Genomic DNA, 24,320 nt, shown 5'->3' on the forward strand with positions numbered 1-24,320 from the left:
TCGTTTATTAAAACCCCATTTGAGAAAACGTCAAGGCAAAGAATACTAAAATATTATAGGTCAAAATACTCCACATTGGTTTTGTGGTCCGTGCTATATTAAATCATTTATTTTAAACTCTAAATATATTTTGTTCTTTCTCCTTTTCACATTTTAGAAGAGGAGGTTCATTGTGTAACAAAATGCTCAGGAATGCGGTATCTTCACCATCTTGGCCTTGGGAACTGATATAGTGCACACGCCTTTGGTCAAAAATATCATGCTCAACTGTTGAATTTTTCTTGTTTAAAAGTAGCTTAACTAGGCTATATAAAGCTGAATCATTTAATTTGATTTATTGCAAGTCTGCAGTTTCAGTCACAGCTTGCAAAAGTTTATGAAACATTATTTATGCCTCCTTGATGGCTAGTTAGTTGGAGATAGTTTTTCTGATTAGGGGCATTTCTTATTAGTTTGGAGCCCATGGCAAATCTTTTTATTAACTATCCTTCATTGCTTAGAGAAAGTAATTTTGTTCACGTGTTCACACTATCTTTCTGGCTAATTTACTCTTTAAGTTGAAAAACAATATGGCATTTGTTTATGAAGATCTCTCATTTAAAGGGTTGTGGTAGGTCTCTGTAAGGTCTATGTAAGTGGTTTAAAACAGGCTTTTGGTCAAATTTTCTTTGATTTAATGCTCCAATTGTGCTTGAAGTTCTGTTTTCTCAAAGGAATCAAGTATACCCCCATATCTATAATGCAAGCCAGGTGTAGGAGTTTGGAATCTGTTCTATGCCAGCGTGTTGGAAAACTAATTTTGGATCTCGGATAAGCTTATCAACCATTCTTGTGTAGAGACAGGAATGGATAAAAGTCTGGTATGCTCCTTGGTAAGGTAAAGGTATAGGTACCCTTGCCCGTACGGGCCAGTCTTGACAGACTCTGGGGTTGTGCGCCCATCTCACTTAAGAGGCCAGGGGCCAGCGCTGTCCGAAGACACTTCCGGGTCACGTGGCCAGCGTGACATCGCTGCTCTGGCGAGCCAGAGCCGCACACGGAAACGCCGTTTACCTTCCCGCCAGTAAGCGGTCCCTATTTATCTACTTGCACCCGGAGGTGCTTTCGAACTGCTAGGTTGGCAGGCGCTGGGACCGAGCAGCGGGAGCGCACCCCGCCGCAGGGATTCGAACCGCCGACCTTTCGATTGGCAAGTCCTAGGCGCTGAGGCTTTAACCCACAGCGCCACCTGCGTCCCATATGCTCCTTGGTAGTGCTACATTTAAAATTAATGAATGACTTGATTAAATGGTGGGTTAATCTATACATTTGATGTGTTCTGTCATCTTCCTAGGTTATTTTAATATTTCCCTCCTTTAAAAGTCTGTTCAAGAAATAAATCACCCTTTTCTCCCTTGTTTTGAAGTTGCGTGATCAGTTTGAATGCGTACTCACTGCGGTCAGTCCAAGCATACATTTCCTTCTCCAGGCCCAAGTACTGAAAAACAGTGAAAATTCTGAAACCTTACAGGAGAAGCTGCCAGTCATAACCTGCTGATGAACTTTCACCTGTGATGTCAGTAGGATACATACACCTATACCCTATGGGAACTTTCGTACTTTTATATAATGTCAAGGGTAGATATATAAATGGATATTCATTTTAATGCTTTTTATTTTTTAAAAAATAAATGAGCAGCCTGCCTGAAGCCTTACTGATGGATGAACAAGTGTTCAGTTTGTTGCTACATACATCTGTTATTCAATTGTTAAGCCAGAAAGAAGCTGGCTTTCAGATTTTCTCCCCCCTCCCCCACATTATCTGAGTTGGCATCACTCAGAGAGGCCTACTGTGATTTCTTCCTTTTTATTATTTCTGCCTTAACTGTAAGTTGGCCTATATTTTGCAAAGACTCTCCTCCCTGCAAGAGAGGGGAGTGGTTGTGGGCGGGAGCCCGAGCTCCGCCCCTAGCAGGGGGCGTTTGCCCCCTGCCTTCACCTCACCTGGCTGGCGCCCACGCCCCTCAGCAGGCATCCAACCAGGTGCCTGAGGGGGGCGTGTTCAGCAGCCTTTTGCTGCGGCGGCAGCCTTCGCCCGGCCTCATTCTTCGTCCTCTCACCACGAGTCAAATCCCTTAATAAAGACTTTGCAAAACTCTGAAAAGTGACATTCATTTTAATACCTTCAATCTGAACTTGTTTTCAGGGAAAAGATAATATGGGGGGGAAATGTAAAGAACATAGAGATCCCTTTTAAAAAGAGCTGCATCACTTCAACTTTTTTTTTTTTACATATCTTTAAATCTCTTTCCCATTTAATGCAAAATCCATAACAATTCTAAATCAGCACCTGCTCTCCAGTTGTGTTCTGTCTTGCCAATTTCCCCATATTGACCTAATATGCTCAAATAGAGAAAACGGTGTGGTGAGCTAGTCTTAGCATAATCACATTTCAAGGCGCTCTAAAATCTCCATACACATTATATCCTAATGGTAGCAGCTTTTCTCTTGAATATTTCTTGCTCCATAATCACTAGGTCTAGTAGATCCTCTCAAATTTCAATATATGGAGAGTTTATTGTTACACTATTGTAGTATAAGTTGCTTAGCCATCAATTTGTTATTACTTTAAAATAGATTTTTATTTTTTATCTACATGGTGGCTTTTTAAAGACCAATAATGTTGATGTGTTGGGGGCTTATGGTGCTCAGATAATACAGGTTGTGTGAAGAGTTTTTCAAAAGTATTGAATTTCATCATCTCAGACTTACTAGATCTTCTGCACACAACTCTTCCCTTTCCACCATGAAATCTCATTGTATATAAGTCTGCATGTTGGATCTTGCCCTACTTCCTAAAACCCTGTATTCTCATGCCATTTCATCTCTAGCTTGACTGAAGCAGTCAAGACTTAGAAGCCATTTTTCAATTTCAGCGGTGCCACTGGGATTACATGCAACACAGGAGAAATCCTAAATCTTAGTAGTTAGTGGATCTGTTACCAGTGAGTTGTCTGTCCATTAATACAGTAAAATTCAAAACAATGCAGATCAAAGAAATATCAGTATTGGGGTGTAGAGGCAAACGTATTATAAAATTATATGCCTGCTATGTTTTGAGCTACATACAACTCTTCATTGGGTAAAATGGAAGGACATAAGCTTTCGTGTTCATCTCAAAAGTGCATTATTATTACAGTGGTACCTCAGGTTAAGTACTTAATTCGTTCCGAAGGTCTGTTCTTAACCTGAAACTGTTCTTAACCTGAAGCACCACTTTAGCTAATGGGGCCTCCTGCTGCTGCCGCACCGCTGGAGCCTGATTTCTGTTCTCATCCTGAAGCAAAGTTCTTAACCTGAAGCACTATTTCTGGGTTAGCAGAGTCTGTAACCTGAAGTGTATGTAACCTGAGGTACCACTGTATTATTATTATTATTATTATTATTATTATTATTATTATTACAGTCGTACCTTGGAAGTCAAACGGAATCTGTTCCAGGAGTCCGTTAGACTTCCAAATCACAGCTTCTGATTAGCTGCAGGAGCCAATCTGAAGCCACGGAAGTCCCGTTGGATGTTTGGCTTCCAAAAGAACAATGTTTATTGTTATCTGTCTGTAGTTTCTTTCTTCTGGTGCTTTTTCTCCATTAATGTCTGGGGAAAGCTGCACTGTGCCACAGTTCTGAAGTGGCTTTTTAATAGATGTACTGTGTTCTTTTTTTCCTGATTTAAATGCCAGAAGTTCAACTTCTGAATCCTTATACCTTTGTTGTTGAGAATACCACAAACATCTAGCAATTTGTATGATGGCCTTGTACGCCTAGATCAGAGAGAAGTATTGAATCCAGAGAAAGTCCATTTAAAGCTCAAAGTAGCTTTTGGAGTAGTTTTAGAGATATTTTTGTAAGTGGAGGATGGGTTAAGTGGAATGTGCATTCCAGTCTAAAGCAAATAGTTTCTCTTGTCTGTCCATGGAGTTATCTTTCTGCTTCTACTAGCAGTGTGGTGGTGTAGGGTGATGGAAGGAATAAAAAATGTTCTTTTCATGTACGTCTCCATTAAGATTATTTTTTAAATTAAAAAAAAATTGAATATATACTGTGTATGGGTTCCTTGCTCTTTCCTGTATCTACAGTATGTCCCACTTTTTACAGTAAATGCCATGTCTAGACAAGCGAGCAAGAGCATCATTCTTCTAATAAATTTTTCATGTAGGAGCCCTCAATGTAATCAGGTAATAGACAATAAAAGGGGAAAGTCTGTTTTATTGTGGTGTTGATGCAAAAGAGAGGAATGAGCACAATAAAAATCCATCTCTTTAAATGGATTATTATGTTGGAAAATGTAGTCTGTAACTGGTAGATTCTGTTGGGTTGACCATGTTTAATCTGTTGCATCAAAAAAACCCTGCAGAATATTGTGGCACCTTTTTTAAGATTAACAGAAAGCACAAACTTTTGTGGAGTAGAACCCATTTCTTCAGCCCACATGTGTTTTGCATAGAAATATTGCAGACCTCCTGTATCAAGGTCTCTTCGCTCCATTGTTACCCACTTTTGACACACATTTTTCTGTACAGTACTTGTTTGTGAAAAATCTGCCATTCAAGGATAAAACTTCATGTATTTGTCAATTTTTATTATTTATTAAATTTGTATACCGCCCTATACCTGCAGGTCGCGGAGCGGCTAACAGAAAAAAATCATGATATAAAAACACAGAATACATCATCAAACTAAAAACAAGAACAACTGAATAACCCACCCCTTATTTAAAAAGGGCATTGAATGTCAGTCAACCAAAGGCTTGGTTAAAGAGGCACTTTTTGCCTGGCGCCTAAAGGTTTAATGAAGGCACCAGGCAAGCCTCCCTGGGGAGAGCACTCCACAAATGGGGGGGGCCAATGCAGAAAAGGCCTGTTCTCGTGTCGCCACCCTTTGGACATCTCATGAAGAAGGCACATGAAGGGTAGGTTCATATGGAAGCAGGGAGTCCTTGAGGTATTGTAGCCCTGACCTGTTTAAGGCTTTATAGGTCAAAACCAGCACTTTGAATTGGGCCCGGAAGCTAATTGGTAGCCAATGCAGTTGGACCAGATCAGTGTAATATGCTCAAACTGTCTTGCCCCAGTGATGACTGTAGAATGCTAAAGACTGTGACAATAAGTCTCTTAATTTGTAAAAGCACCCCCAGTTTCTTTGTTTTAATTTCATTTATGCCAAAGTATTCTTTTAGAGTCTTCTAAAAGTTACTGATACGATTCAATTTCTTACCCTGTTACTTACTGGGAATAAATGGGAGTGGATTCCTAAAAATATGAAAAGGAAAAGAAACGCCAAACGCCTCCTCTCTTACCTCCCATTATTTTGCCAAGAGGAACTGAACACATTTTCCTAAGAGTGCACCAAATTCAAGTAGGTCATATAAAAAAGCATTCCTTTGGTTTCTGTCTACCATCCTTAGAACTCCTTTTGAAAGTCTACCAAAACCCAAACCAGGACATTTTGTGCAAGCAGTACAAGGTATTTATAATATGGTCTTAACTGTTAGAGGCTGGGGCATAGGAATGAAGTTTCTAATGTTGATACACTTGCCAGCTTTATCACTGAGGCTTCCACAACTTTTAAATTCACTGCCGGCTAATTCAATTATGTAAATAATTTGTGTTTTGTTTTTGTTTTTAAAATAATCATTCAGTTCATTGCTATCATATTGGGAGTAGGAGTAGGCTATAATTTTGTGTTTGGACTAATCATTTTCAGCATTGTGCTGGATTAATGTATTACCTAACCATAATCCTTTAAGGAAATGACCAGTCTGTAAAGCAGTCTCTGTAGGGTTTTGGTGTTTTGAGTGCTGTTGAGTTGAAGGAAAGATTGAACTAATCTGTGGGTGCTGAGTAGAGCAAAACATGCCTGTGTAACAAGATCATTTGAAAAGTTTTGCTATTTAGCTGACCTTTTTTCAGTATCGGGATCCCCCATAATTTGCAAGTCTGTTATTAGTGGCTAGTACTTTGGTACCGTAACCCTATAATCTGCTGGTTGCTTTCTTTCTTCAAAATATTGCCACACCAACTACGAGGGTGGAACCATACTTTTAACTTTGAAAATGAGTACTGTTTTACCACAAATTGAGAGCATTTTAAGTTCTGCCTCGTGTCCTAGAAACGATGCCTAAATACATCTGAATGCCATTTCTGTTATCTTCCTTGTGCCGAAAATCTATCTTGGAGAAAAGCAGCTTTTTAAAGAGGTGTCTGAGGTTTGATGCCCAAAATCACTTGTGGAGAAAATATTTATTTGAAATATTGATAGGCCTTCTTTTATGAGTCAAAGTCACCTGAGGCAGCTCACACAATATATAACACATAAAAACACATAACACATATAATAATAATAATAATAATAATAATAATAATAATAATAATAATAATAGTAATAGTAATAATAATAATAATGTATCCAGCCCTGAGGTTCAGCAATAGGCAATGGTCCAAAGGATAGGTGTTAGGCCTCAGAGCTCCAGGCAGCTTGTCCATGTCCTCAGGCAACGTAAGCTGAAAGATACCCATAACAATTAGGCCTGAACTGGTTCTGTCCATCTGTCACTACTACGATGTCATACATGCTGCTGTAGATATCTTCAAAATGTCTTGACATACTGGTCACGATGCCCTTTTAAGGGTCCAGTGTATTGCAGGATCAGGTCCAAGAAAACTTCACCACCTGGAAAAAGTGCTATATCATGATATTGAGCAAACACAATGGTGATGGAGAAATACTATCTCTCTCTGCTGCCGCCGCTACCACAGAATAAGACAGAAGCTGGATTCTTAACTGTGTTAGGTCATATTTATTGCAAATCACTAGCCATTTCTGCTCAAGACTTTTTCATCACTATCAGCTCCTCTGAATACTAGGAAGCTGATGTGACTCTGTGACTAGGTTGAGGGTGTTTGGGAGCAATCGTTTGAGCCCTTACCAGTGTCTGAGAGAAGAAAGAACAAAAGACAGTAATAACAAGACAGAAAAATGTATAAACAAAATCTGTAGTAAAATTTAGAAACTGGAATATGACCCACTTAGTGGAACTCCTTCACTTCTAGTTTAGGCAAGAGAAAAGCTTGAATGGATTGTTACTATATTGGACCTCTGCTATATTAAGTGTAGAATAAAGCTGCTTAACATGGTGTTGCATTTCAGAAAGTGATGCTGTTTTTAGATAACAATTTGTTGAAATGTGCCTAACCGGTTCAACCACCTTTTTTGTCCAAGTTAAATATTCTCTTGCCTGTCCCGTGATTTTATGTTGTGTAATATGAAAGATGCAAGCCCTGCTAGGAAGAAATAGCTTTGACATGAATTACAACTTATTTTTAGTATCTGCTATTACAGAAATTGCGAATACTGAGAACAATTTCAAAAGAGCTAATCTGTGAACCCAATTTAAAAATCTATGTAAGGATGTTTTCCAACACACAACCACTTAGAACAATTTTAGTTTACATATAATGGACCTGCAAAGACTGTCAATTAATCCTATAAACATTTGTTGTGTAAATCAGAAATAGCATTTATACAGTATCTTTTCTGAAGAATAGTGTGTGTTTTGTTCCTTTTGCAACCTAGTCACACTTTGAACTCATATCCTTGTTGTTGTTTATTGAATTTATATACTGCCCTATACCTGGAGGTCTCAGGGTGGTTCACATATGAAAACATAATATTGATGCCTTGTGTTTCATTTAGCATTGAACCAAATTTGGATTTATATCTGCCCATTTATTGGGAGGTGTCAGCTCTGGCAATACAGTGGTACCTTGGGTTACATACTCTTCAGGTTACAGACTCCGCTAACCGAGAAATATTACCTCGGGTTAAGAACTTTGCTTCAGGATGAGAACAGAAATCGTGCAGCAGCGGCAGCAGGAGGTCCCAATAGCTAAAGTAGTGCTTCAGGTTAAGAACAGTTTCAGGTTAAGAACAGACCTGCAGAACGAAGTAAGTACGTACTTAACCCGAGGTACCACTGTAATTAAATTGTTTGGGTGTGGTGACGAAGGGTCTGGAGCAACAATATTGCCTGTCTGCTTTGGTGGAGCTATTCTTAGTGTTGTTCTTCTTCCTAAAATTCCCCCAGAGAGTTTTGAACAGTTCAGTAGGCAACATACAATATGTTGATAAACCCGAGAATTCAGCTTGAAACAAACAACCTATGATTGAATGTTGACTTTTCTAGCAGATTTTTATCTTCAGTAGATCATCGCTGTTGCTATACTATTTCAAAATTGCTGCTTCAGGCATATATCTACTGTGGGAACGATGTGCTGGAAAGTGAAATAATATATTTCAGTCTTAACACCTGCTCAGTAATGAGACAGATTCCATATGAAGCTTACTCCTCAGGCAGTCTTAGAAAGCCTTGGCAGGCACTCTGTAGCCATCAACCAACATATGATAAAGGCCTTGCTGGGTTCTGATTATGATAATGATAATGATTTATTAAACCAGGCCAGTGTTGTACCTACATGGCCGATGGTTGGGGATGATGAGAATTGTAGCCTAGAAAATTAAAAAATAAATAAATAAATCTGGACAGCCCATCATTGACTACCATTTAAATAAACCCATTACTTGTTGCAAACCTTCCCAAATTAGCCTTCTTTGAAAACTAGTGGGTGGCTTTCATAAGTTAAAACTTAATACTATTTACATAGCAAACTTTTTCATTTTATGCTGTCCCTCCCTTTTTCATGTGCATTACTGCTTTTCCATTTCCTTTAAAGCAGGTTTATTTAACCTTTTCAGATCCAGGACCAACTTCTAACCTAAACATACAACCAAGTGCTTAATCTTTTTACTTAACAGGGGTCAGCAAACCTTTTCAGCAGGGGGCTGGTCCACTGTCCCTCAGACCTTGTGGGGGCTGGACTATATTTTGGAGAGGGGGAAAATGAATGAATTCCTATGCCCCACAAATAAAATAAAAGGACACATTCTACTCATATAAAAACACACTGCTTCCTGGACTGTCTGCGGGTCAGATTTAAAAGGCGATCGGGCCGGATCTGGCCCCTGGGCCTTAGTTTGCCTACCGATGTTTTACTGTATATTTGCGTGGTGGTGGTAGTACTTCCCCCGCTTGCACTTTCTTTTCAGAATAAATCAAGAGAAGGGTGGGAAGGTCATGTATCCACATGCAAACCACATATACATTATTAATTTTAAATGGGAGTATTCAGGGCTCATCCCCCCACCCCGACGGAACTTACCAGAACGCAGTTCTCGCACCTCTCAAGTGGGTTCTGGAACCTCTCAGGCGTTCATGGTGAATTCTGGAACCTCTTTGTCTAGAGAAATAGCTCTGGGAGTACTGATCATGTGCTTTCTTATTTTGTAAAGGGGCTGGTTTCCAACTTGCTCCCCCCCCCCCCGCTCCTCCAGCAGCCACTAGACTTTAAAAAAAATGTAGGTTCTCATCATTACCCTGATGTGAAGCATCCTTCTGATTTTAATTAAAGACCACTCATTGGCAGATGATGTTCAGCTGGAGTCACAGTGTAATGGGGAGGGTAGATGCCATGACTGGCTGCTGCAGAGAAAGATGCAGGAGATGCCCAGATGGGGTAGAAAAGTTCTGCCAAAGGAGTATTTGGCCAGTTGTTTGAAAAGGCAACATGTGTGGCACAGAGTAAGGAGGATTTCAGAAGTATGTAACACAGTTTTATGGATGCTCCCTCTTTGTTATTGTATACTTTCCCAGGGCTTCACTAGACTTTCCCTACTTGGGGTTTTGTTTTGTTGTTTTTTTTTTTAAATGTTTTGATAAGCTGCAAGAAAGCTGTCTTGTAGGGGGTGCAGACTTTTTTTTAAAAAAAAAGAAAAAAGCAGGGTTTTGTTTTTGCTTTTTTACTTTCCCCCTCTGTTTCTCCCAGTGGAGTGTAAAACTGCTGCTTTTCTGGGGTTAGTATGAATGTTTAATGTTTAACTGCTGTTTTGGCCTGTTGCCAGTTTTCTCTTGATAAAGGCAATGTGAAAAGAGGCTAGTGGCAGCAGCAGCTCTTCCCAGTTCTTTTGAGAACATGAATAAAATATAATGGTCACTTCTTTGCCCGAAATATTGCTGCTGTTGAATTTCAAAGGGCTGGAGCAAATAGGGATACAAGAGAGGACATTACAATATTAAAAATTGCAATTGTCCAAAGGGTATAGGAAGGGAAAGGTTTTCCAAATCTGCTACTGCCCAGCCTCCTTAATTCTTTTATGCTTGTCTATTGAAAAAGAGGGGGGTGGGCCTGCAGTCTCCCATTTCTTTCTCTCTCTCTCTCTCTCTCTCTCTCTCTCTCTCTCTCTCTCTCTCTCACACACACACACACACACACACACGGACAAGATGTATGCACACACCCACATAGGCATGCACAAACACTGGCCTGTAAAGATACATACGTATACCCACTTTGCATTTTGCACTAGCATACATACGACTGGAAAAGGGGATTGGATAGAGTGAGGACTTCCCTTTACTCCCCACATATTCACACATGCATGTTCAAATGGGAACAGTGGCGTAGCGTGGGTTGTCAGCACCCGGGGCAAGGCAAGTAATTTGCGCCCCCTAACCCGTGGATTTGCGCCCCCTAAGCCATGGATTTGCGCCCCCTAACCCTAACCCCCAGATGTTGCGCCCGGTGCGGCCGGCCCCCCCCCTGCACCCCCCATGCTACACCACTGAATGGGAAACATTGATCAATCAGTTTGTCAGTGGTAGAATATAGTCTTAAATCTGCTAAACCCAGTCTGGTTTGCCAAGTGATAAGTGATATCTAGGCAGGCATCCAATAAGCGGTTTGATCTGGCTACAGATAGAGACCTACTCCTAACCCAGCAGTTTATCTAGCGAGTTTTCCTTATTATTATTTTTAATAAAATAGAGCTGCAATGATGGTTGGGCATTTATTTTAAAAAGACAACTTGAGAGAGACTGCCACCTTATTTGATCAATTATAAACATTTATAGATTTGCTAAAACAAGACTCTCTGAAGAAGTATATATATATATACGTATGAGCAGAAGAGCCTCTCCTTTCTCTCTGTGTTAATTTTCTATTCAAAAGCATTCTTTTCTGATACTTCTTTGCAGTGACGGTGTGCGTGCACACATGTAAATTGGAAATATTGTAATGCTGTATATATGTATGGGGGTAATATGATTAAAGATGAATGCCTTACCCCTCATAAGGTAACTTGCAATGGCCAATAGTTGTGAAATGCTTTGAGGGACTTCCTCCTTTTGTGGTGTATGCCTGATATATCCGCAGCTAGCACAACCGTGGCTCATCGGCTGGTGGATGCAGCATGTCTCTGGTCCCTGCTTATATTTGGTGATAAGGTTGCTTGTGATTGCTGCTGTTTGAGAACTGAACCATAAGATTGAAGTGCCAAGGATATCTCGGTAGGAGAAATTGTTTCAAACTGAGTGAGAGTGCAAAGGAGTTTGGGGAAATACAGTTCTTTTTTGTGGTGTTAAGGACACTTACTTATTCAAGAAAAAGTCTAAGCCTGTAGATACAGCAGTAAAATATACAAAACATACTATTAATATAGTTAAGCTCTGGGGAGCAGTTAGCTATGGGGGGGGGGAGAGGAAACTTTCAGTGGTGGTAGTGAGTGATGCTGGTGGGGGAATAGTTTGGTACAGTGGAACCTTGGTTGTCGAACGTAATCCTTTCCGGAAGACCATTTGACTTCCGAAACGTTCAACAATCGAGGTTCCACTGTACTAAGAATTTGGAGTACAGTGGTACCTCGGATTACATACGCTTCAGGTTACATACGCTTCAGGTTACACACTCCGCTAACCTAGAAATAGTGCTTCAGGTTAAGAACTTTGCTTCAGGATAAGAACAGAAATCGTGCTCCGGCGGCGCGGCAGCAGCAGGAGGCCCCATTAGCTAAAGTGGTGCTTCAGGTTAAGAACAGTTTCAGGTTAAGTACGGACCTCCAGAACGAATTAAGTACTTAACCCGAGGTATATAAGCTATTTGAAATGAGGGCAGCTTTGCCCTAGTTGGAACACTTCTAAGGTTTGGCATTTCTGAAGGAGACAGTTCTCTTCCTAACAGCAAGGACTGTTGCAAGGCAGTCTTCACCAACCTGTTTCCCTCCAAATGTTGTTGAACTACAACTCTCATCAGCCCCAGCCAGCACACTGGGTTGGCAGGAGTATAATTTTTCACAGCAGGAAAACGGAACGATAGAAGTGAAACCTGGAGAGGAAAAGAGGGGCTTGGGTTGAGAGACCATTTTAAATGTTCAGAGCACCCATAAGTACACCCCTGCTTTCTAATTTAACTTTTAGCTTCTGCCTAGCATAATTTTACACTCCTTTAAAAAACACGGAAATATATATTATGATATGCATTTTGAAACGGTGGTGTTACTATCCTATTGTTTATATTAAACTCTCTATATATTTGTTCTCCTTCCAAGTTTTCTTTATTTGGGCATCTTCTTTTTTCAGTGCTTCGTTCTGAGCTGTCATCTGCTATTTCAAAGTCACCTTCCAAGTGTGCACACTGCATAGAATACCAATTAATTATTCACCACATGTCCTGATCTCACAGCAGATCAGTTAATATTTCCATGCTAAACTATAAATCACTGCCCCATTCAGTTCCAAAATATCCTTACTGTAGAGATGCTATTTATTGCCAAAGATTTTTCTACCATAGAGCACATCCATCATGCCCATAATTTTGGACCTGTGGTAAATTAATAGTAAAAGGAAAGATGGGAAATAATATCCTGTGTGTGCATTTTAAAGGGCTGCTGATACGGTACATGATACATCATTACAGATCCAGTTGGTTTGCTCCTCCTCCTTCAATTTTTCCAGACATTAGGACATGCCCTCTTGGCATCCCATTTCTTTTCAGATATGATTATTGGAAGTTTTGATGTTCATAAAGTCTCTTTATTGCTTTATGCTTTGCAGTTGCTCCTCTCCTTTCTATCAGTAGCATTGGAAGACAAAAAGCTAACCTGTAGGCCATCTTTAATCTTCCCTTTTTCTTCCAGCCTGATTCATGACCCAAGAACAACCATAAGTCTTTCATTTTGCTTTTCTGTATACCATGTAATTCATTGGCAAGACCCTGTGGTTTTGACTGCACCAATTGCATACTAATAGTTTCCATCTATCTATCTATATCCATCTATCTATCATCTATCTATCTATCTATCTATCTATCTATCTATCTATCTATCTATCTATCATCTATCTCTCTATCTCTCTATCTATCTCTATCATCTATCTATATCTATCTATCTATCTATCTATCATCTATCATATATCTATCTACCGTATTTTTCGCCCTATAAGGCGCACCGGCCCATAGGATGCACCTAGTTTTCAGGGGGGCGGGAATCAAGGAAAAAATATGATTCCCCCCCCCACACCCCACAGCTCTGGGAGCAGCGGACAGGCTGCACGCAGCCTGTGCGCTACTCCAAGACCCTCTTCCTGCTTTTGTGGGAGGTGGCGGAATTCCCCTTGGAAAAGCCGAGTAGGAGAGTAGTGGGAAGGCGTCGCGTGCCTTCCCGCTGCCCCCCGATCCTCTGGGGCTGGCGATGGGGGGAAGCGCTGCTTTCCCCCACCGCCAGCCTCAAAGAGCAGAATCTTCTGAAGCCAAGGAGCCTGTATTCATCCCATAGGACGCACACACATTTCCCTTTCATTTTTGGAGGGGGAAAAGTGCCTCCTATAGGGCGAAAAATACGGTAATATATATATTGTTCCAGATTGTTACAGATTTTGGCTGAAACAAATTAGAACTGAACACCAGCAAGTCAACAGGAAAATGTTTTACAAGGCAATTGGTTGCAATTTGTGTAGGTTTCTGCCTTATTTGCAGTTCTAAGGTCATCAGTCCAGCTATTTTTCCACAAAGCACAAAACTTCCCCTTGTTTACTTTTGGATGATTAAGGGCTTGCGGTCGCTCCCTTTCACTTCTGGTTTTCATGATGCAATGCTAAATCCATCTGGGAAGATTTTCCCGGGATTTTTGCACAAGTCGCTGTTTTGGATGGTGCCACCCACACTGATCCTTCTAATCTCCAGTCTGCCATTTGAACTAGCAGGGAGTAACACTGGGACTGGTACAGTTCACCTGATACCTGAAAAATCCTCTGGAAGCATGTGAAAAATTTGTAACGGAGGCGGGAGGCTCTATCAGCTCAAACCTGCAAATGCTGTTTGAGAGATGAAGGAAATCGTTAGGAGCAAATCTACTTTTCTGAAGGAGGACAGTGTACTGCCTTGGGTTCATATTGCACAGTGCAAAAGTAAAACTTAGGGCGCTTTTGCCTTTGCACATGATAATCCTTTCCAAATCTGCTCAGAAGTAAATCCTGTTGAATTCAGTAGGCTTACTGACTCCCAAGTAAATGAGGTTAGGATTGCAGGCTAAATGTTCTTTTGTACCTGGTAGACATCCTTAAAAAAAACAAAAACACAGAATATGCATTTTGGCTGTTGTAGGGGTTGTATTCAGATTACAGATGTGGGAAAATGCGAAGACTGACTTAAAAGTGCTGTCTTGTGGAAAGGGCCGTGGGTTTCCCCCTAAAATTAGAACCATGCAGTCTCAAATGTTGTTCAGGAGCATGGAAAAGAGAACAATGGGGATTAAGAATGCAGTGTTTGCAAGAGGAAGTAGCAACAATGAAGGCTTCTAGTAGTTTTGGCTGGAATGTAAGAGATGTAAATCACAGCTGTCTCATGAACTTACAGTACTTGCACAGCTGTGGGACTTTGAAAACATCAAAGAAGCCTGCTGCTACTTTGGGCAGAGAACATATGCACTGCACTACATGGAACAATTTGGTCTTCTCTTGTAATTTAGAATTATAATATATATAATATGAGTTCTGCAAACATATAATTGTAAGACAAAAAGTACATTAATTAAGAATACTAAGGTTGGCAAACACCCATAAGAGGGTACATGCATATGCATTTTTAAAAGTTATCGCTGAGCTGAACAAGTAATGTTAGGATATTGTTTCTCTGCATTAACATCAGAAGTGTGATTTAGCCAATGTATAGGTGACTCCTGAGACATAATGGAATGTATGTCCTTTTTCTGCTCCTTTTGTTCACTGGCTTTTCTGGGCAACACATGGGTGGAATTCTTCTGTGGTAAATAACTAATGCCAGCCTAGTTGAGATTCAAGGTCAAGGTCTCTTCTTCTTACTAGACATTATTTCCACCCCCCAATATTTTCCCTATGAAGAAGAAGAAGAGTTTGGATTTGATGTCCCGCTTTATCACTACCCCAAGGAGTCTCAAAGCGGCTAACAATCTCCTTTCCCTTCCTCCCCCACAACAAACACTGTGAGGTGAGTGAGGCTGAGAGACTTCAGAGAAGTGTGACTAGCCCAAGGTCACCCAGCAGCTGCATGTGGAGGAGCGGGGAAGTGAACCCAGTTCATGAGTCTATTGCTCTTAACCACTACACCACACTGGCAGCAGAGCTTTAGCCATGTGCTGTCTTCTCTGTGTGGCAAAACAGTCTCGCCTCCCCGCATGTTGGTTTTACCCACTTTTAACATCTTGGCTTCAGAGAAAATTGATTATTTGAGTAACGATGGCATGGTTGCAGATTTTGTGCCCACCAGATGTTGTGGCCTCCATCTTTCATTTGCCTCAGCCAGCACACTCTCTGTTCAGGGATGATGGAAACTGTACTTCAACAACATCTAGAGGGCACCAGGTTGGCTACCATTGAATTATCCATCCTTCTTGTCCATGCAGTGAGGGAAACAGGGGGAGCCCCTGAGCTCAAAGTTCATTGCTAAGTTTCATCCATATGTTGACAATCCCAGAAGTTCCAAATACTGCCTGAAGAAGCCAAATTTAGGGGAGCACAAGAAATTTCCTGAAGCAGTGTGGCAACGTGGTGCCCTGCAGCCATTGTGGACTACAAATCTCATTATTCTTTACCATTGCCATGTTGACTGGGGCTGATGGGAGTTGTGATCTACAAGTTCTGCATAACACCACATTGTCTACCTCTGCACTATGGTATCCCCAAGGTGCAAGTTTTGCCATCCTGCGCATTCATTTTTTGTTTTTTTTGCAGCAATGCTACGGATTTTGTGAATACTCATGAATGTAAGGCACTCATTTTATTAAACATGCTTAAGAGTAAAAGTTTTAATAAATGCTTGGACATTTTTGTTAGTTCCCATGTCTTTCTACTTTCTGAGAGGAGATAAGCACTCTTTATTTTGATGTCTTGAATAGCAACCATGGTGTTGCTGTTCACTCCACCCCAGGTCTAAAGATTTAGAGATATGAAGAATTTATACAGGACATGTGGCTAGGACAGGACATTGTTAAAAGTCTGTAGGTTAGAGAAGTGTGAACACTCATAGCCCTGGCATAGTTGCTGCCCAATGAAAAGTCAAATGTTGTAAATGAGGGCAGGCTAAAGTGGATTGAAGGGGGAAGAAGTGAGCAAGGCAAGAGATTTGCAAAAGCTACATGGGAAAAATGGGCAGAACTTGGCTCAGTTGAGCTATGTAAAATACCACAGGCTTGGAAATGGCAGCTCTTAAGATTTCAAACAGGGAAGAAAGCATGTACTCACTTTAAAGCTCCAAATTTAAACAAAAGAAGATTCCCAAGGTGTCAAAACTAGTTCAAAACCAGCCAGGGACCACTCCTATGCAGGACTTTCATTCAGATGATGCAAGTAGTTACATATTTGGTAAGAATCTAGAATCGTTCCCCCCCCAAAAAAGTATATATATTTTAAAGTATCCTTACCTAATACAGGCTGCATTTTAGTTCTGTTTTTCACCAGGAGTTCTAAAGTACACAAGCATTTTCTTTGAATCTTCCAGTGTCTCAAATCAGATTTCTTTCAATTTATGGTAGCTACTGTGGTGGTATAGCTTATCTCCCCCTCCTCTTGAACTCTGGTCAAAAACCAGACATGTTTGTGCCAGAGTGCCTAACGGTAACTTATCCAGGTTTAGCCTCGTAACCTTAATTATATGTGGAATGTAGAGAATGTTGTGTGCTGTTTTTCTTTATAACAGGACAGTAAACCCCTAGTCACTTGGTATTAAAACATTCCTTGCAGCTTCACTGTTTGGTTTTACTAATGCAACATGGTTGTGTAAAGTAAAAGTGATCCCATAACATGTTTTGAATTAATATTTTGTTATACAAGTTCATTTTGAATGTGACATGCAAAAATTGCACACACTGGCATTGTGCCTGGGTGTATATGCACAGTCATTTAGAACTTTCTGTTTCCCTTCTTTAGGAAGAAAAGAACAGTGGTAAAATGTTAAAAGCCGTTTTGAAGAAAAGCAGAGATGGTGGAAAGGCAAGCAAGAAGGAATCTGGTAGGTATATTTAAATGTTGGTGAGCTGCCGATTTTAATTACTGTGTGATTCCAAAAATACCTGCAAGGTTGGATTGAGGAATGTTGGGCAGATCCACACCATACATTAAAGACATCCAATGCACATTCAAAGCATGTCCCTACCCCCAAAGACTTAACTCATGGAAACTGTAGTTTCCCTGCACATAGCTACAGTTCCCAGCACCCATAACAAGCCAGAGTTCCCGGGTTTCTTTGTGGGAAGCCATGTGTTTAAAATGTGTGTTGCATGTGCTTTAAACATAAGTTGGGGATCTGCCTGCTGTCTGCTCCATTATAGCACTACTTACCTTCTGCTCCTCCTCCCATTTCCTCAGTTTATGTCTTGGTTTCTACTTTAATGGATGATCCATTCAATGGTGGGAGATTGTTTCTGATCTCCACTTCATAAGTGTTATGTGCCAGTAATGAACTCTGTTTAAGTGACTTACAGAAAGTAGAAGGGAGTGGTAGGAGAACAAATGCTCTGTTATATCTCAGGCTATACGTACCTTGCATATGATATAGCACTATGGTGGCAGGAATTCAGCTTCATAAGAATCTCCACTTCTATAATAAATGTAAAAATTGTCTCGATTTTACATCTGTGAAAGTAGGCTTGAATGTACATGCCCAGTGGGCTAGTTCAGACACCCCCATGACCAACGAGAATGAACTGCACCCAGCAGTTATTTATTTTTTGGGAAATAGATTTGATATCATTTTTAACAAACCCAAACTTAACACAAAAACTCTGTAGTGGTACACAGTCAAACAATGGCACCAAGTTTCAAAGGAAAGAAATTACATTACACTTCTCCCTTCCTCTGCAGTGACTATGAGGAGGAGATTGGGCACATTTGCTTTCCATTTTTCATCCATGTCTGACATACTCTGGCAATCGTAACCATTGTTTGTTTGAAACAAGCCAACCTCATGACCCATTATTTGAGAGGGGAAGGCGGTGTGTAAACTTGAGGTTTACTCCAGCTTTTTCCCATCACAAAGAACCATACTTCATCATAGCACCCAAAGCCAGCTCAATGTCCACCAACATTTCAGGCAAAGAAGTGTTTCCATTCATGGGAATTGGTTTCAATGCTGTTTATGGCTCCTTGCAGAAGCTGGAAAATTATGCACAACAGATTCATGTTTCCTTAATGTACACACTTTATAGACAGTACACAGAATTCAGGTTTGCTTAATAGCAGCATTTGAGTTACTTTGCCACAGAATTCTGGCACCAGTGCAGATTGCAAAGCAACCTGATTATGTCTAAAATGTCAAATAACAATTAAGATAGGAGGCCCCATGATTATGAGTCATAGGGAGAGCTCTTCTGCAGGTTACAGAAAGCAGCACATGTGAAATGTGCAGCATAGACGAAATATTTGTGCAAGACCTTTCCAGGAAGAATATCTCTTAACATCAGATTTCAAGCTTTGGGAGTGTTAATGCTTCAAATTTTTGACAACTTTCCTAAGTTTCAAGGGGTGCCAATAAACAAATGTGAGCAAATGTGTTGTAGCAGTTAGCACATGGGTAGGAAAACTAAGGCCTGGGGGCTGGATCCGGCCCAATCGCCTTCTAAATCCGGCCCGCGGATGGTCCGGGAATCAGCGTGTTTTTACATGAGTAGAATGTGTGCTTTTATTTAAAATGCATCTCTGGATTATTTGTGGGGCATAGGAATTTGTTCATTTTTATTTTCAAAATATAGTCTGGCCCCCCATAAGGTCTGAGGGATGGTGAACCGGCCCCCTGCTGAAAAAGTTTGCTGACCCCTGGGTTAGGGTGTCAGATTAGGGCGGGAGAGAATCCCACTCACTCACGAAACTCACAGGGAGTAAGAGCATGGGTCAATTTCTATATCTAACCTACCTCACAGAACTATTGTGAAGGTAAATGTGGTGCCTGGTTAGGGGTTGCTGAGCTGCTTGGAGGAAGAATGGGATAAAAATGTAATACATAATTCTCATATGGTTCTAAAAGCCAAATTGTGTTTTACAGACAGGTGCTTATAGAATGATACCATTCAAATTCAAATAGACTAAGAAAGTTAGATGTAATATGAAAATACATTAATTTAATACTTAGATGCACAGGATGTCTTAGTTAAACTTACTGTCCTTATCACTTAGCACAGGGATAGTGGGCATGCTGCCTTTAAGACTCCAGGACTGCCAGCTCCCATTAGCCCCACCCAGCATGACCAATCGTGAGGGCACCACTGGAGCACTTCCATGTTGACTACCCCTGACTTATTAAATGAAAGTATTAACCAAGAATTTATTAATTACCCCAGAAACAATGCAAAAAATAACTGGACCACATATATCAAGGTCTAGCATTCAGCTGCGTTTTAAAGAAGTCAGTTCATAGAGTTTATTGTCCAATGCTTGCCATGATCATTCCCCTTTAAACCACAGTAGCTGCTCATAATTTGCTTGGCAGCCACTCACAGCTGTCTCTGGGATCCTCAAATGATTTAAAACAAAAAAATGAAAATGAACTGAATGTTGATGTCAATTTCTAATCTCATCGTGGCCTCCTGACCCTTATATGGGCGTAGGTCAAATATTACTTCCGCCCACTGTGGCTAAAAGTGTTGTCAGAGCAGGTGTGTAACCTACGCCTTGCATTTCTCTCTGAGAGGGAGTAGCTCATCTAACCGACAAGTCAAGTTCATTTCGGAACATAAATCATTTTGTCTCTAATTTCCATCTTAGTTTTTAGCAAAGCGAGTTACAGTTGCTAAGGCTAGCTATTCTGAGAACCCTGAAATATCTTCCATAAGTAAGAGATTCCCCCTTTCTTAAACACAGTAATCTCATACTTGAATAAAATTGCCTAAGATCATGATACTGGTCTCATTAATAAAGTGGTTTACATAAGACCTGTTTTTTCAAACACAATGGTACCTCGGGTTAAGAACTTAATTCATTCTGGAGGTCCGTTCTTAACCCGAAACCTGAGGTACCACTTTAGCTAATGGAGCCTCCCGATGCCACCACGCAATTTCTGTTCTCATCCTGAAGCAAAGTTCTTAACCCAAGGTACTATTTCTGGGTTAGCGGAGTCTGTAACCTGAAGCGTCTGTAACCTGAGGTACCACTGTAATTTAAATTATCAATTCTTAATTGTTACTTGGCTAATATTTATGGGATTTGCTAAGTAATTACCAGACCACCAGACTTAACAGAATTTTATCATTTATCAGGGAGTTCCAAAAATTATTTTTAAAATGTCTTTTTAATTGGTAATCATGTCGTGCTTATTGCCATGTTATAAGCATGACAATTGTGGTGCTTCATTGATTTCAGGTGTAGTATGCACTCATGTCTATGGACCCAACTATTGTTCGAGTAGATACCCTAAAATAAATGGCAAACTCCACTTTTCCCTGCATTTACCAAAGGGGCAGCTGAAGACTGGTATCTCACTACATTGCAAGTTCCATTACCTCTGGCTATCTGCAAAAAATTAAGGGTTTGGGGAGAGAAAATGAATGCTGATTTTATTGGAGATCATCACTTGTTCTTAGCAAGTCCCTGAGCAAAACAGGAACCCAGTCCACCCAAACCTCCTAAACAAAACTCCTCCTTGCTGTAGCTGTTTTTTTCAATAATGAGTACCAATGAGGAAGCAAAAGCATAGGTATTAGTGACAATTGCATGCTTAGAATAGAAAAGAGAGTGGATGAATTGCTGCTGAAATAGTTGAATTAATAAATTTTAGTGGGAAATGAGTACAGTCATGGGTAGGCAAACTAAGGCCCGGGGGCCAGATCCGGGCCAATCGCCTTCTAAATCCAGCCCGGGAATCAGCGTGCTTTTATTTAAAATGCATCTCTGGGTTATTTGTGGGGCATAGGAATTCATTCATTCCCCCCCCTCCAAAATATAATACGGCCCCCCACAAGGCCTGAGGGACAGTGGACCAGCCCCCTGCTGAAAAAGTTTGCTGACCCCTGAGTACAGTGGTTGTGGTTGGGAGAGGGTTTTAGATCAAATGGTGCAATGGCGTCTGTTGAACTGTTGGTAGTATAGCTGACTAAGAACAGGTGCGTGCCTTTAACATATACACCTCAAGCGAGCTTTTGCCCTTCTGATCCATGGGATATGTTATGTACAGTGGTACCTTGGTAGTCAAACAGCTTGGCTCCTAAACAAATCAGCTCCCGAACGCAACAAACCCAGAAGTGAGTGTTCCGGTTTGCAAACCTATTTTGGAAGCCAAACGTCCGACGCCGCTTTTGTGGCTTCTGATTGAGTGCAGGAAGCTCCTGCAGCCCACCAGAAACCGTGCCTTGGTTTTCAAACGGTTTCAGGAGTCAAACAGACTCATGGAACGGATTAAGATAACCAAGGTACCACTGTATTTTGTTTTCTCATTTTATATTTTTATGTTGTAAGCTGCCAACAATTTTATGTTGTAAGCTATCTTTGGAAGAAAGACAGTGTATAAATTTAAATGATATACTAATAGTAATCATCATCATTATCATCATCTCTAAAGAAAAATATATAATCCATGCAAGGGCTGCTGTGGAGCTAGGCTGGAGAGGGACAGCTTATCACTGAGGAGGTAGAAAGGGAAATTTACCTTTTGCCAGACAGAGTTAGGGTGGGGGAACAGGGAAGTCTATGAAAGTGTCAGCAATCATCTCTTACATTAGCTGTTATTTTTCTACAGGCTCTTCCCTCATATATCTGTTGCCAGGCAGGCATCTGGGGGAGAGCATCAAAACAAGCTAGGATTAAACCAGTTTGCAACTGCCAAACAACCAGTCAATGCAAACCAAGATTCACACATCAGCTTCAGACCATAGTTTCAGATCTTGGTTTGTTGGCCCCAAACAACCATAACCATAACTAAGATAGATTTGATGTACAGTGGTATCTCGGGTTACAAACGCTTTGGGTCATAAGCACTTCAGGTTACAGACTCCGCTAACCCGGAAGTAGTACCTCGGGTTAAGAACTTTACTTCAGGATGAGAACAGAAATTGTGCGGCAGCAGCGGGAAGCCCCATTAGCTAAATTGGTACCTTAACAGTTTCAGGTTAAGAACAGACCTCCGGAACAAATTAAGTTCTTAACCAGAGGCATCACTATATAGGTATGCCATGGTTTAGTGTTGTGTTCAAACCCAGGCATTGTATCTTAGTCTGAGACTTCTAATTTGAAACATAGATGTGACCTTTGCATGTCTTTGAAGCTGTCTGATTAAATACAGGTATTTGGACATGGTTGCCAACTAAGGCAATAGTTGTGTTTCCATGATAGGCTTCCAATGCTTTTTGATAAGCCTTGGTTTTCAAAATCACAAAATAGATTTTGACATCTTAAGGCTTAATAGGCTAATCCAGTTGGTGATTTTGTTTTGCTTTGTAGACCTTCTCAGATAAACTTTGAATTTTAAGTGAAAAGAACTTTCTGGCATGAAAAGTTCAGATCTGTTAGTTTTAAATGTTGAACTTGGGCTGGAATCTTTTCAAGTTACAGTTTGACTTTTGGTCATTCTTCTAAATACATTCCTCAACAGAAGATGCTTTGTTTCATACTGAATATATGGGTCTGTTTCTGATTTATTCCGTGCTGCTGTGCCCATTTTTTTGTGGTTCTTGGTTTTTATAAAAGAGTTCAGTACAGTGGCATTTCTGCTGAGCAGTAGGTATTTTGTGTGGAATTAGTTTCTAGGGAATATTTTTAACTCCAATGAGATCTTTAAGTATCAACACTAGTGTTTTATATTTAATTGAACCATAGACATTATTTACTTCAGAACAGCCTAATAATTACAGGTAGGTAGCCGTGTTGGTCTGCTGTAGTCGAAACAAAATAAAAAAAATCCTTCCAGTAGCACATTAGAGACCAACTAAGTTTGTTATTGGTATGAGCTTTCGCCTGGTATCTGAAGAAGTGTGCATGCACACGAAAGCTCATACGGCAGCAGATAAAGGAATATACAAGAGGAACATCACGGATGTAAGGATGGGAAGTCAAAATGTAAGACATTATTATATTGAAAGTAAATGGAATAATGTCAATTTTTGTGTAAAAAAATATAATAAAATATATATCATTAAAAATTCTGTCCATTCAGCATTGTGACGAGTTGTTACACTAGTGTGGCAACACCTGTGCACTGGAATACCCTGACTATTGGCATCAGCAGGCATTCTCACTGTGTAGTTTTAGATGTCTGCTGAAAAGTCTTCTGTTTCAACAAGCCTACTGAGATGCATGATTTAATTACTTATATGTGTTTTAAATTTTTATAGATTTTCATCTTTGTTTTTTATGGTGATGGGCAGTTTCCAGGCCAAGGATTTCTACTTTTGCAACAGAACTTCCCTCCTCTCCTTTCCTGTGCACATCCTACATGGACTTTGCCATATAGCTTTTTTTTTAAAAAAAAATGCACACTGACAGTTAGTGTGCACATCATGAACATTGAGGTGCGTTAAATCATTTGGCCACTGTTTCTGCATTCTTGTACAGTGGTACCTTGGTTTAAGAACAGCTTAGTTTATGAACAACTTCGATTAAGAATGCTGCAAACCCGGAAGTGGGTGCTTTGGTTTGTGAAGTTTGCCTTGGAAGCAGAACATGTTGAGTGTGTTCCATTTGCAAACTGAGTTCCCCACTGCTATGGGAAAGCACACCTTGGTTTAAGAACACTTTGTTTTAAGAACAGACTTCCGGAATGGATTAAGTTCATAAACCAATGTACCACTGTACATATGTCAGATATAGATAGATAGATGATAGATAGATAGATAGATAGATAGATAGATAGATGATAGATAGATAGATAGATAGAAGATAAATATTCTTAAATATCATCATGGTTTTTTTAAAAAAAGAATCTCACAGGAAGGATGTATTTCCT

The 24,320-nt window shown here is 40.3% G+C and overlaps 1 protein-coding gene across 2 annotated transcripts in view; it reads left to right on the plus strand.

Annotated features, from left to right (window-relative positions):
• Positions 1-24,320, plus strand: part of TANC1 (tetratricopeptide repeat, ankyrin repeat and coiled-coil containing 1) — a 131,141-nt gene that overhangs the window by 30,150 nt on the left and 76,671 nt on the right. For both annotated transcript variants that reach the window (XM_081928398.1, XM_081928399.1), the window contains one exon: positions 17,324-17,405. In XM_081928398.1, the coding sequence (XP_081784524.1) occupies positions 17,345-17,405 (61 nt within the window). In that variant the 5' untranslated portion in view covers positions 17,324-17,344. Of the gene's footprint in view, positions 1-17,323; positions 17,406-24,320 lie in introns of those variants that run through there.

This window comes from Podarcis melisellensis (genome assembly GCF_964234715.1).
Source record: "Podarcis melisellensis genome assembly, chromosome: 1".
Lineage (NCBI taxonomy): Eukaryota > Metazoa > Chordata > Lepidosauria > Squamata > Lacertidae > Podarcis > Podarcis melisellensis.